Source organism: Alosa alosa, chromosome 15 (assembly GCF_017589495.1).
Source record: "Alosa alosa isolate M-15738 ecotype Scorff River chromosome 15, AALO_Geno_1.1, whole genome shotgun sequence".
Taxonomy (NCBI): Eukaryota; Metazoa; Chordata; class Actinopteri; order Clupeiformes; family Clupeidae; genus Alosa; species Alosa alosa.
The window spans coordinates 15,085,441-15,100,208 of NC_063203.1; the positions used below are offsets into that span (position 1 = coordinate 15,085,441).

The 14,768-nt window shown below is 43.5% G+C and overlaps 1 protein-coding gene across 1 annotated transcript; it reads right to left on the bottom strand.

Annotated features, from left to right (window-relative positions):
* Positions 1-318: 318 nt before the first annotated feature.
* LOC125308572 (spartin-like) lies at positions 319-11,082 on the bottom strand. Its single transcript, XM_048265136.1, is given in 9 exon segments — positions 319-1,977; positions 2,881-2,971; positions 3,079-3,237; positions 3,770-3,964; positions 4,495-4,633; positions 6,487-6,789; positions 9,427-10,092; positions 10,094-10,227; positions 10,773-11,082. Coding segments are annotated over 8 exon segments (1,905 nt in total). The 5' UTR covers positions 10,226-10,227; positions 10,773-11,082; the 3' UTR covers positions 319-1,757.
* Between the last annotated feature and the right edge of the window lie 3,686 nt (positions 11,083-14,768).

Consider the following 14,768-nt stretch of genomic DNA (forward strand, 5'->3'; position numbering starts at 1 on the left):
TAAATCTATTTCACTGCATTCTGGTGATCATTTACAGTTTTAAGGTTCCTGCAAGGATTACACTGTGTGTGTGTAATGTCTGCATTGTATTACTGAGGTCATTATAGTGATATATAGTGAACTATAACAGCCCGGAATATTAATTGAAAACACCCCCCCGCCCCACAATGGCAAAGTCTTAATAGGAAGCAAGTATGTGAGTGTTTTCAAATGCAAATATTTTTCAGCAGTAATAGATGTTATGTTACCTTAGTGAAAAAAATAATAATCTCATAAGCAACTAAAAACAAACAAAAAAAGATCAATCAATTGTTCCTTCAAACAGGTGTTTATTATGCCTTCACCTTAAAGACACTTTTAATTTAGCAACACATTTTTGTGGATGAGCATAACATGAATGGACATTCAAAGTTGCAGTTCAAGAATAACCATTTTAGCACACACATCAACAAATATGTCTGAAAAAGGACAACACATTAACTGAATTACACACTTTTTTTCTTCACAGGTTAAAAAGCCAGGTTAAAATGTTAGAAATATTAGAAAGGTCTTAAAATGGTACAATTGGGTATGTTAATCAGGCAGCTATATTTAATGTAATCAGTTTAACAGCGGAAATTACAGTAAAACACGTTGACATTTACAGTTAGTGAGATGAGGTGTTAGTGATCATAATAACATCAGTCAGTTAATTCAACCTAAAATGTGTTAAGGCTCTAGAGAATGTAGTTACTGTTTGTCTCTGACATATTCAAGATCTAAGGCCATTGTACTCAAGTGTCAGTGGTAACCCTGAGGGCTATAATACAAAGCAAGATCACTGGGTCACCCAGGTAACTTCATGAGTAACACATCTCAAAACAACTTGTGACTTTTGAATCAAAAGATTCTTGATATAGTGCGCATGTCTCTCTCTGACACACACAGTGACTAAGGGCCATTCACACCAGGAAAGATAACTATAAAGATAAGTGTCACTACTGTACACCTACAGTATAACTATATGAACTTCCATACTGACCAACAACAAGACAAGTCTCTCCTTGTGTTGATGGATCTTATGTCTAAAATTTGATGGATTCTGATTGGCTGTCAGTTTCTTATTCTCAAAATCACTCCGAAAGTAATTCCAGACAATATTGTTCTTCATGTTGTTATTGTTAAAAGTGTGAGTGTGGACATCATTAATTTTAGCTAAAGCGATACTGTTATCGTTTTAGTTAGCGTTCTTGGTGTGAATGGCCCTTTACTTCTCTGAAGTCACTTAGGTAAGCGTGTAATCTCGTTGTGTACACCCCTCTGGTGAGAAAGGGTAGGCTCGCAACATACAACATCTTCAAAACATCACTTTGTCCATCATCTCAATTGATACTTTACAAAAAACAGTGTAGACTAGAAAAAAAAAAAAAAAATCTAAATCCTATAGGTCCTTTTTTCCTCATTACAAGGGCTAAAGTGCTCCAGGATGCGACATTGCACGGCTGGCATTGCAATTCTAAAAAAGCATATCGGCAAACTAGAATTAGGCAAGTAGAAAATATGTGAGTCATACAAATAAATATTTTCTTTAAATATATAATCCTCATAAAATATGAATATAGATTACAGCTTTTTATAGTCACTATACTGATAAGTATATTTATGTGTATATATATATTTAAATAGAGATATATATTTTCAAATGAAAAAAGTAAGGCTCTATGGAGTAATAGCACTGAAATAAGGAGGAGGGGTTTGTGGTCAGTGGTGGGTGATATTCATGACTTTTTGGGATCCTTTTGGGGTTTGGCCACTGGTTTCTCTTTCCCAGGGCCCTCCTGGATCTTGTAGTCTTCCAGCAGGGCAGCAGCCGTCTGCTTGCCGGTCCTCTTCACCACAGCCTTGATGCCCAGGTTGTCGATGTTGAAGGCGGTCATGCCCATGTTCATGGCTGAGTTGACTGCATGGTCGGTGGCCTGTCCGGCCTCAGCCCCATACCTTCATCGCATGTCAAAGTGATGCAAAAGGCAAAAGTGGAACAAAAGGGGAGGAGGGGAGATTGTCAGAGTGAAGGGGAATGGAGAAAGTGGAAATAGAGTGAAGGCCATGGTGGGAGAGAGAGAGAGAGAGAAAAAGAAAGAAAGAGAGAGGGAGTGTGGATTAGAGCATGCAAAGCCATCAAGCCCATGTCTGCGCGGATGTCTGGGTGATATTGACATTGAAGAAACCTTCTGATTAAACAGTGGAGGAAGAAAACCAATTGGCACCCCAAATTTCAGGAGAGCCAAATTACTCGTTAAAAAAACACCAAATAATGAATACCCAATCATATGGGATAGCTTTTTCCACTGCTTCTACAGCATGTTGTAATTAAACAACTACAAATCCCAGAACCAAATTACCCTGCCAGGCTGTAAACATGTCACATTCAACTACTGCCTACTGGCACCCTCTGTGTTTGACAGACTGAGGGGAAAAAGTCAGACACCCCCAAATCCATTAGTTGCGGTGATTAACAGAGTGGAGAGCACAGCCAGGCTAGACAGCACAGGCAGTAGCATATTGGTCAGCGGCACGCCAGTGACTCACTACATTACCCAAATATCCAATTAGAGAGCAGTGCACATAAGCCGGAGCCATGCCTGTTGCAATGACGGGTTGATCTGGCATTAAGCAGGTTTTAATTGATTTAAGGAGAGGGGGAGTAGGGACTACTTCTTAACTGGAGGATCTAGGGCCGCATCTAGACCCCTGTATCTGTAAGTGAATGGGAAAACAACATTGTGAGCACGGATTTGTCGCGTTCATTAGGATACAAGAGCAATCCAAGCAAGCCAGTGGGGAACATGTCTCCGAATGCAACAGACCAACAGGGAAAAACGTATTTATAGAAGCACTCACTTGTGTTTGACTGTGGTGACAGTCTCTGATGCAACGTTCTGAGCAATGTCTTTAGCTGCCACTTCCAAGCCCGTCCAAACAGTAGCAAAACCTGTGCATTAAATGACAAGCAGACACACACACATTGCAATTAGGCATATTTTAAGCTGTGTCAAATGATTAAGCCATATCTTCCACCAGTAGGTGGTGGTGTTGTACCTTGCACTCCACTGGCAGCCACCACCATGGCTCCGTCGATGTTGGAGCGGCCATCCTTGTCCTTCCTCATGGACTCCGGGATCAGCTTGCTTCCGTGCTTCTTCACATGAGGCGCCAGCTCTCGCCCTACGCAGCCTGCCACTGTGCACACTCCGTCGACTGTCAAAACAAACAAACAAACAAACAGCCACTTCACTAATACAGCACTCAGTGTCTGCTACAGCAGTGCTGTGATGAGAAGATGGGGACATCCTTTAGCTGTTAGTGATGGCTTTTGTCAACAGCTTACATAGACAGCTAGATTTCAGCTTAGTAGAGCATAAATTACAATGACTACTATAAATGTCCTCAAGCAACCTCACACAGACCCCATTTTCCATTATATTTGGGCACTTCTTGTCAGTAGCTTTATAAATGTGTTGACTATAAATGCTGAACTTCCTCTTAACGCATCTTGTGTATTTTCTCTGTCAGTCACTGACTAGTTATTGCCAAAGAGAGCTGGACAGATTTATCACCGACACGCACAAAAAGACACACACAATCACCCCATAATTTTTTCCTGAAAATAAGTATAGCTTTTATAAATTACACAGGGGTACTATGACTCCTCAAAGAGCCGTCAGTCTGGAGCCGCAGCGGCGTCCTTCCAAACCCTGCTTGGCAGTTTCCACGCTCAGCATGGGCTTACCCAGAAACTGGCTGACTTTGACGGCTCCGCCGGTGGCCTGCTTGGCCACTTGCAGGCTCTTGGTGACGGTGGGGCTGACGTGGGTGGGCTTGTCCTCTGGGGTGATGTGATCCCGCAGCTTCGACGCCCCCTTGTGGATGGCCTTGCCCGTGTACTCGGCCCCCTTGACCAGTCCCCAGCTCAGCCACGATGCCCCTATAACGGGCAGTACACACAAAGCATTCAATCCCATTCAGCTGAATGAATCTACAAAAGTATAATAGAATATAAAATATCATATAAATTATCTATAACAACATATGGTGAAATTTCACCAATTTAAGATTGTGATACCATCCTATCCACATCCAGGATGTGACTAGACTGGTATCCCGGATGTTGCTGGGGGACGGTATCTAGGATGGTATCGAAATCTAAAATTGGTAGCATTACTACTCCATTTCAACTCTCTTAAGTGAAATCAAGGATTTTGATTTCACAATGTGATGGGTTTTCCAAGATCCCATCACATATATAGTAAACATAACATATGCATACGTTTTGACTATATGTATAATGCCTCAGGAGATACATTGACTTGATTCAAACCAAATCAACTATACTATTTCTACTTACTTGCTATGGAATCATCTAGAAAACACGCAGAGAGCTTAAGAGTGTGTGCCTATTGTAATAGAGGCCCATAGAAATGTGTAGAGGTCACAGTGGCTTTCTCAGTCCCTCACCTGTGAGGATGCCCTGGGCCACCTTCTCGCTCCACTCAGGCAGTGTCTTTTCATCTCCATCAGGGGGCACTGTGGTCTCCGGGGGCTGCAGAGGCACCTTCTGGCCTAGGTTGATGGTGTCCGCTTCTGTCCCGGGGGCCTGCAAGAGGACAGCAGCAGCCCACACACGCACACACACACATGCAAAACACACACACACACACCCAGCCCTTTAGAGCATGGCAACAGGCACAACAGATCCAACACACAGCCGCTACGCTACGCTCTCATAGGGGAGCAGTATAGCATAGCAGAATATTTAGCTTACTTCATCAGAGCAACAGCAAAAGCATCAGGGCTGATGGGGTGATGGTAACTGGTTGGAAGCTGGTTTTATTCTACTGCACATTACCTTTCCACCTGCAGACACTAGAGCGGTCCTCGCTGGCAGTGCCGACAGTGATGTGTAATGTGTGTGTGTGTGTTACTGCCCCTGCCCTGTCATCTCTTCCACTCATCACTGTCTGTTTGTTTTGCTGCTGTGCTCCTTGCGCTACCGGGGCGGGTCACAAGGAGAGGCACAAAGCTGTGTGTTGTGCCCAAAAAACAATGGGGCCGACTGTTCTGTTGTCCTTCCGCTCGCTAGGAAGAACAGAGGCCTCAGTGGCCGGTCCCTTCCCTAAAACCCCAGATGCCTTCGAGATCTAGAGCCGCCTGCCTGGGACGCTTGGGCATTCAGAGGGAGTATGCTTTACGTGATGGCTGTTCCATATTAGTGTCTGTGGTTTCAAACGCCATCATGCATTCAGTGGTTGCCTATGTGGATTCCCTGGGGATAATATTTTGTATTAAAATACCCGTACAAATGACAAGACATATGAAATGCACCTGAACACCTGCCTATAAGATCTGTCTGAGCTTGTTCAGAAGCAGCGCTCTCCTTCTCCTCTCTCTCTCCCCATTTCTTCATCATCTCTCTCCTTTCATTAGCGTTGCCTGACTTGCAGAGGGAGGTGGCGGCCTGGCAAGCCAAGGGCATTAGAGCTCAGTAATGCCCTTATCCCCTGCTGGTCCCAAATCCACCAGAGTGCTTAAGTAAAGGCCATAGAGTTCAGCAACAAGTAGCTCTCCACACTCTTTTCTTTCTTCTCTCTCTCTCGGTCAGTTTCTCTCTCTAGGTGCATGGTCAGCATAGCTCTAACCGTCCAAGCCTAGAGGTGTTCCACTACCATGTTATGCATATCAGTAGTAAGCGTTGGTTAGTTTGGGAACGCTGGGAATACCGCATGAAATTCCAAGTGGTCTGGGATTAAAGGGCCCTGGAGAGAGGCTGAGGTGTTAGTCATCTCCATCAGCAATGCTCTACTCTTTGGCCAGCCTCAATGACCTCTAGCCTGACCTTTTCCATATGAAGAAAGTGGTTCCCAAAAAAAACACTGGTAAGCGACTCTTGACTGACTCACACATCCAGTTATTCAAATATGGTGTGACTTGTGTGTAAAACCTTACTCTCCACTGCAATACATTGAATACAATTTGGTCCTGAAAAGAAACCATCTGATTCGACAACACTTGACTAAGAACTTAGTAATATCCACTGTTGCACAAGGCATCAGAGACTCTGTGATTTAGGAAAAGGTCTTTCAGTTTAACCACACCCGTGACCCAACACTTGGAATTTCAGTGGTGTTCCCCAGTGTTTCCATTAGTACCTGTTTAAACACATCTCTCAACCTCTCAAACACCCCTGTGATCTGTAAAGGACACAGCAGCAAAAGCGTTCATTTTCACACCACATGAAATCAAATCGACTGGAATCAAAGCGAATTAGACACAGATGAGACAAACAGGCAGACACAGTGCGCGTCAGAAAGCGGAAAAGGGATGATCCGGCCACCCAGTGATTTGAGTTAAGAGCCGCCGTGAACATGCAGGGTTGAGTTGATTGCAGAGTGCTCCGTGAGTGAAGGACGTGACAACGTTTCGGCGCGTTTTACCGTGCTGATACCGCACCTGTTTGTGTGGGAGGGGGAGGGCGGGGGCGATGGTGGTGCCTGTGGCGTCGGAGGGCGACCCCTGGGCTGCGTCGGCTGGTGAGGGGGCACTGGTGTCGCTCACCTGCACTCGGAGGTCGGTCATCTGGGACAGCAGGTCGCAGAAGACCTCACGCTGAGCCAGGGGCAGCTCGGACGAAAGCACCACCCCAACATAGGAGCCCGGCAGTTGCGCCATCAAGTCCGGGAACATGAAGACACCGGTGTTGCAGAGCAGGACCGGCGAATCGGTAGCCATCAGCGGGTAAAGCCAGTCACACACCTACAGACAGTCACAAGGGAAACAAAATAAGAAACACACACGATGTTTGGGTACAGTTTACAGCTTTGTATGCATCCAAAACCTTTCTTTATTTAATTAATTTGTATTCTATAAGCGTTGTTTTGCATAAGTCTGTTGTTTTGCATCATTTTTTTCAAGAATACTAATCTTGATTGACGCAATCCTGGAAATAATTCAGTTTACGATAACTGAAAAAAAAAAAAAAAAAAAAAAAAAAGGGCTCCGAATGTGCCTCCACTCTGATTGAATACTTTGCATTTGAAGCATGCAGCTAGCCTGGGTGTTCCCATGCTGCCTTGCACGCGATTTGATTCATGCTGCTAAGGCAGCCTGGAGACCATGGAGCAAATTTTCGCCTGAGATAGGGAACCAATCACAGAACAGGGGGGAAAGCAAGACGATGATGAGCTATGCACAGACGCATTTGATAGACATCCGTGGCACCCAATAAACGGATCTGGGCATTTTTTTCAAATACGAGAAAATGAACGTTTGGTTCCCAGACCATGTCTCATTGAGAAGTGGTGGCGTTAGCCAGGCTAGCATGCAGCCAGCATGATCATAAAACCACAAGAAAATATGCAACCTGAGCATTTGGCTGCCTGTAGACGTGAAAAAGTTTAGAGTTGAGTCAACAACAGCATCAGCTACTTGAACTTTGTTTACAGCAGATCAGCTCAAGAAATACAAACTACCCCCCCCCCCAAAAACATCCTTCAAAGATCTCACTTAAAGGCAATGAGAGTGAAGGGTAATATTGTGGCTGCTGTGTGAAGCCATGATGAATACCTCAAGACCAACACATGCAATAGACTTTTAATCTCAATGTCAACAGATAAGTGAGCAGTGCTTATTATGATGACATTGCAGGCCAAATATTTGCACTGCTGCAGAAAATGAAAGGGCTTTCTATTCTCCACCAACAATGACACGTGGAGACAGGGGGCTTGTGTCAGAGTGTGTGTGTGTGTGAATGGGTGGGATGGATAAATATATAAAAGAGTTAGATACAGAGGGGAAAAAAAAAAAAAGAGAGATTACACATGAATTAAAGTGAACATGAGACATGAATGTGTGTGTGTTTAATAAACAAAGATTCACTGTGTGACTTCATGCAGGCGCATCTGTGTGACAGAGCCGTCTGAATCATAGCTGCTGGACTGAATCCACTTCGAGTCCATTTTCTTCTCGTGGCTCCCGACTGTCGGCTGACAGCAGGATTAAAGGCTACTGGCAGATCGACAGGATGATAGTGGCATGGAAGGAGCTGTGTCACTCACCTATCTATCCATCCATCCACCCCCCCAGCCAGTCAGCCTGTGGCAGCTGGAGTATCTGTCTGGCTCTCAGCTGGGAGCCAGGAGCCACTGTAGCCCACAGGCCTGAGAAAGTCATCAGAGCAGACAGCTGATGGAGCATCAGGAAACCATCCTGAAGCTAAGCTAGCAAACAGCCCCAGCTGCGGCACTGCGCCACGTGGAAAATCCCAGTCATAAATAATACATCCACTTAATTCTACCACACAGCCCTTGAGACCAAAGCAAACACAAGCAAATCATCTTCCCTCTCTGTTGGCTCTTTAAAGAAGTGGGACAACTTTTATTGGAGCTTTTCACAAACTGGCTCCAAGGAGGGGAAACGGACAATATGAAAATGTTGCACAGTGTTGTGCAAAGGGACAGAGAGACAACGCCAGCCTGTCTAGTGGGGCACTCGGAGGAACAAGCCTGTGTCATTCTTGCCCGGGCTCCTCTAACACACTGGTGAAAGGTTACAGCACTCCAGTTACCTAACCGCTTTCTGTTGGCTACATGGATACTACCCCATCAGCTGTGAGGGTTTACAAAGCACAAACACATACACACACACAATCACACACACAATCACACGTCCAAAACACTTTATAACCTCTGCTCTGGCTGCACTGGTTCGGCCTATTATCAGCACAACGTGCAGTGCAGTCGTCCAAAGTGTAATTCTCGGGTGCAAAAGGTGTGTCTCTATGGCAGTGGGGCAGTGCACGTGTGCGTTTGTCTTGTGATAGGTTGTTTCCCGTGCCCTTGTACAGTAGTCTGGCGGCACGCAGCCCTGGGTTAAGAGGCCAATGGTTTCCCTCCTCTCTCTCTCTCTACGGCATGACATCACATCCCAGCAGTGCTAATGGATTTAGAGCTGCGAATGAGTAAGTGCTCACATGATCCTGCTCTCAGGGGACAAAGATAGGCCTGATTAGTGATGGGGGTTGTATGGGGAGGGCTATGGCTGAACATGTTGACACTGAACCAAGTAGGTTATAGGCTGACGGCTGGGTAAAGCCCAAGGAACGTTGGTTTACATCAGCTGACAGGCGGGCAGGCAAACAGTTGGAAAGACGCACTGTACTGTAGTTATCAGATATTGCATCATGAATAGTTCTAGATTTTTCTTAACCAACTTAGCCGTAATTGTATTTTATATAATTGTATCGACTTATTTGTTGTGATTCCTCTTACTGTTTGGTAAATAATCCACAAGCATGTTTAAATACATTTCACAGAATGATTAAATACATTACTCTTATATGCAGTCCCTCATTTCTCTGTGGCATCCTACCCCAGCTTGTCAGGTGTGTCTTACCTGCAGAAAGGCAGGGGGTCGGAGGGGCATCCTCTCGGAACTCTCACTGGTGAACTTGACGATGCGCAGGTAGCCTGGGTACGAGGGCGCGCTAACGTGCCCCTCCGGGGTCACAAAGAAGATCTGCACTCCATGAGGCAAGAAGAAGAGCTCCTCTCCATCCTCACCCAGGCTCTGGGGCGATGGAGGAGTGTTGGGCGCGTAGCTGTAGAACTCGTCCCCCACCAGGGACCTCTCGCCAGTGTCCGTGCCGTAAGAGATGGACGTATGGCCGTCAGCGGCCTGAGCAGAGTACGCTGGGGGGAGCTCGGACTGGGAGGGCCGCAGGGACGGGGACGCAGGGGCCGTGGGGGACACCGGCAGAGGAGCCCCGGCCGGCTGACCATTGGTGCACACTGCCTGAGGGGGAAGCGGCTGTACCGGCTTCTCTTTGAGCAGTTTGGGGTAGAGGCCCTGTGAGGTCGCCCCGTTCCCAACAGTGATGCCGTCTGCGGGCTCTCCCGTCGTCTCCAAGACAGCCAGGCGTGTGGTAATGTTGTTCAGGGTCTCCTGCATCTTCTGCTGCATCTGCCGGGCTGAGTCCCAGGAGCTGCCCACGCACTCCTGGCCCTGCGAGGGCACACTGATGGCCCGGAGGAGGTGCTGCCGGCCCTGGCGGTAGAGGTTCCAAAGCATGTGCTCGATGTCCGGCTTCGTCCTCAGACAGACCCTCATTGATACACTCGAAGGCACGCTCGTAGCCATCCTGGATGACCTGCAGCCGGGCTTTGTCAAATGCTTCCTGTTTTGCTTGCTCCATGCCTGCAAGGGGTCAGATGAAACTACATATCAGTTATTACTGACTTACATTGTAATTTTCAATGGTCATTATTGTTATCAACATGCACTTGTTTTGAACATTAGACTGACATTTTGCACGTTTTAGAGAAGGTAATCAAATGAGTAAGATGGAGACAAAAGAAGTACCAGACTGCCGATAGAAGTAAGTAAATACTCTATCTATAAAGTTGATGTTAAGTCGTAGGCCAAACATTTGCCCAGTCGTTTATTCATCCTTACTTAGAGGGAACCTTCACAGCTTCCAAAACAATGGATTATCAAACAAACTAGATTATAAGGATACAATGTCTGACTGTACACTAAAAAAGCAGTCACTCAGCTTTTAATGTCATAGCTAACATACGCTGACATTACCACAAATAAACACGACTGAACAACTTTAGTGTGCCAAACAATCTGACTCACACACCACAAAGTCTAGTTGAAAGTAGAAGCTACATTACAAGGAACAAGTCATATAGACACAAAACCTCCCCAAGAGAAAGCAATAACGTTAACTTACTTACCTGTGTTAGCTGGTAAAGAATCAAAACAGCGTGTGTTGAAATGACTAGCAAACAAACTGAATGCAGAGCTAGCTAATTACAACAACTAACGTTAGCTACCTAGTTAGCTAGACAGCTAAGTTGTATATCAAAAAGTAACTTGTTTGTTTGAGTCTATTCAACCCCATGAGAGGGCTAACGTTAATTAGTCAACTTGCGTTCACTGGCGAGCGATATGACAGTGTCCCCTCTTTGGTTTTAAGAAGGCGACAGGCTCACCGATTAGACTGATTGGTGACCAGCGTGGTCAAATAGGATCGCATGACTCATATACGCCAGGGAAAAGCACTTGTTTTGAAAGCCACCGTGAGTTTGTTGCGTAAACTACAATGGACAACATTGTCTTCATCGATTCGTTGGCCATTGTTCAGTGTGTGAAAATCAGCCAATCACGTAAAAGGTACAATGTCCTAAGACATGCATCTTCAGTGTCAAAATAAAAGTATTAGTTACAGTAAAACTCATCACTTTCAGTAGACGGGTGTTTTCCTACTGTGTATCATATCACATTTTGAATTTCTAGTGTATTGACAACCAAAAAAAAAATAAATGTAGTCAGACCGTCTTTATCATGCATTATGCACGAGAACTAAAGGTCTTACAATGTTGTGTGTTGATACATCTGGCTCCCTCGCCCGGTAGTATTGATAACTACAGAGAAAACTGTCAAAATAACAAAATAATAGCGTAATACAAAATAATAAATAATCAACATTTAAATACTTAAAGACATTTCCACGGGAAAAGTGTTAGGATATTAAATACAGCACTTGACTAGACTCAAGCTGCAGTCAAGTCCTCATTGATCAGAGCAAAGTATACTGTTATCTGAAGATTGATGCAATGACTGTCTGCAACGTTGGACCGGCTGATAGCTTGAAAGCTATACTGTAGGCCTAGTGATAGACCAGAAGTTAGGCCTGTCTCAACTAGGCCTTGAAGTAGGCTAGTAATAACACTTTAGCATAGGCCTATCGTTGAAGATAGTCGCAACAAACATTCTATGATGTCTATTTGATCAGATGTCACCTTGCCAAAGTAGGCCTACAGTGACATATTGAACATGACCTTAAACTATTTGTCGGCTACTAGTATAGGCCTAATGCATAAATGGCTACACAATCACTGAAGTCAGTATTTCATGTAAATGAAGCAGAAAAAGAAATAAAGCGATACAAATAACAAAATAGGCAAGTCTGACTTTATAATTAATATAGCCTAACATTTAGGCCTAGGACATATTTGACTTTGTCATAGATTATAGCCTATTCATGATCAGTAAAGATCTGCAACATACCTATACCTATCTCCACAGATGCACCCAAATCCCCCCACAGCCCAGAATAGCACATATAATACATCTGAATTTGGCCTAGGCTACCCAAGACAGTCTAACGAATATTTCTCACAGGAAAGGAAAGAAAGGCTATTTCAACAATGCAATTTCTGTATTCTTCACACTGACACAGTGAAAAACAAACTTGGGCAACTTGACATATAGCATAGGCTTATCTGCAAGTCCTCCATTTGAGAACATCTGTGGTTAAGACAGCAACATTATGGCATTATTTTGCTAACAGGCATAAAACAGAACTTCCATAACCTCACACAGATTGGATCAAGCTGAGCGATGACCATGAAAGCTATCTTAATTGTGATCATCCTTAGGGACCAGATGAGCCTTCTGAGATATTTAACCTGTCCTATTCTTTCTTTATTTTTCTGCGATGTGACTTTGAAGTCAACATTTTCTCTAAAGGTGTAAATCATCTACTGACAGTTTGATATTACTTGTTATGGGCTGTAAATTCTTCTTTCAAAATGAATGATTCAATCTTAAAGGAATTCTTACAGTGATATGCAGTGCTATAAATTATCCATGCTTATGAGTGGATCAGAGTCATCTTTTAGTAATAAATGCTTTGAGTTCCAAAAATGCTTTGAGCTTTAAAAGCTTGTGCAATTTTTACTTGCACAGACATTTTAGTTGTAAGTGAGTTAAAACCCAATGATATTTTTTACTGTGAACTGCATGTTTTATTACTACCCTCAGAAGCTTCAATTTGGTAATAGTCCAAAAACATGTTGTTTGTTCTGCATTTAGCTTGTGTGAGCAGATGTGGTCATGCTAAGATGAAAGTATAGTTATCAAGAACACTCCTCAACTCAGCTCATTGCAACTCTGTGCAATCTGAATAAACGCACACCAAAAATGCTGAAGCAAATAATTTCTCATGTGACAATCTGTGCGAGAATAAAATCCTCTGTCTGTCCACATGTATTATGTCAGCACAAGATACTATATAAACCATTGATATTATTGCCTTTGGAACAATGACAGAAATCAAGGTATTTGAGATCAATTATCTGGAGAATTATCTAAACATTTCCACAAGATGCAAAGTCTTGTGATTTGACCATGCATTTGCCATGGAATGTGCTCTGCTAGTGCTTGCACCTGGAAGCAGAGAGTCCAATGCTGACTAAAGGTTTTGGCCAGCAGAGAAGAATAAAAGCTTGTACAGCCTCCAGACCGAACATTTAAAAGCAGATATACTCTATACTGACTGTGTGTACAGTGCACTGGAAGAGTACCATAATGCCTCCACCTGTTGGTCCTATTACAAATATATATTCTCTTGCAAAAAGCTACAGACAATTCAACACACATTGAGAGTGTCTTTGGTAACTCCCTGGTAATATAAGATAAAGATGTACAGTAGTGTTTTAGTCAAGTCAAGTCAAGTTTATTTATATAGCACATTTCATACACAGAGGTCATTTAACTTGCTTTACACAAGCAAACATAGCTAATACAAGCATAGAAGGGCAATAGTCAAAGAATAGTTTAAAAATTGAAGAATAAATAAAAGAAAATATAAATCACACAAGGTAATAGTACATAAAAGCATAAAAGGCCAATAGTTTAAAAGTGTTTGACTTTTGACTTTTAACAAATAAAAACAACATAGAATGATTAGTCAAGCACACAGTGAACAGCAGCACTCATGGAGATTCTTGAAGTAGCCTAGTCCCAAAACTGTCCCAAATGCCCGACCACAGGGCTCGATAGTCCCCCTTGTGGAGTTTTAACACCCAAAATGGTTAACACTCAGGGCCCTATCGCGGCGATCTAAAACGCATGGTCACTGGTGAATAGTTTAGGGGTTTGTCCAGTCCACATTGGGGGTGGTTTTGTTATCAAATGTTATCAAAGTCGGGCGTCAAGAAGGCAGTTCTTATGTTTTTTAATCAGTCATGGGTGTGTTTTGGGTGTAACATCCTTTAAAACAATGAAAATGACAACTGTGATTCCCTTTAACAGCAAGCAGCGTAACTTCAAACAGCGCATTGGTATTTTGATAGTCATCAGCGCATTTGAAGGAATCTGCTTGCACGCGAGACCGTATGGGACAGGTATTCCACTAAACATGCTTTACTAAAACCTAGCAGAGTACACGCATCTGCACTCGTCTATTATTTGAACTCATTGGCAAAGTAAAACTAACTTCACTGTGGTGTCATTGTCAACGACAAAACAGTTATACACAGTTAATTACTTTAACTATTGATTGACAATGGGTTACCATTGAAAACATAGCCTGAAAAAAGCAACATTTACCCCAATAATCATTGAATAATGTTCGAATGACTCAATAAAACTTAAAAATTTGAAATGATATCAATATGGCTGAGTTTTAGATCGCCAAGATAGAGCCCTCAGAGTTTCAGAGAAACCCGTTGTAACTGTTTTTACACTGTTAATCAGTCATGGGTGTGTTTTGGGTGTTTTAACATCCTTTTAAACCAATGAAAAAACGCATGGTCACTGGCGAATAGACAAGTCCACATTGGGGGGGGGGGTTTTGTTATCAAATGTTATCAAAGTCCTTCTAAGTCATGGGTGTGTTTTGGGTGTAACATCCTTTAAACCAATGAAAATGACAACTGTCATTC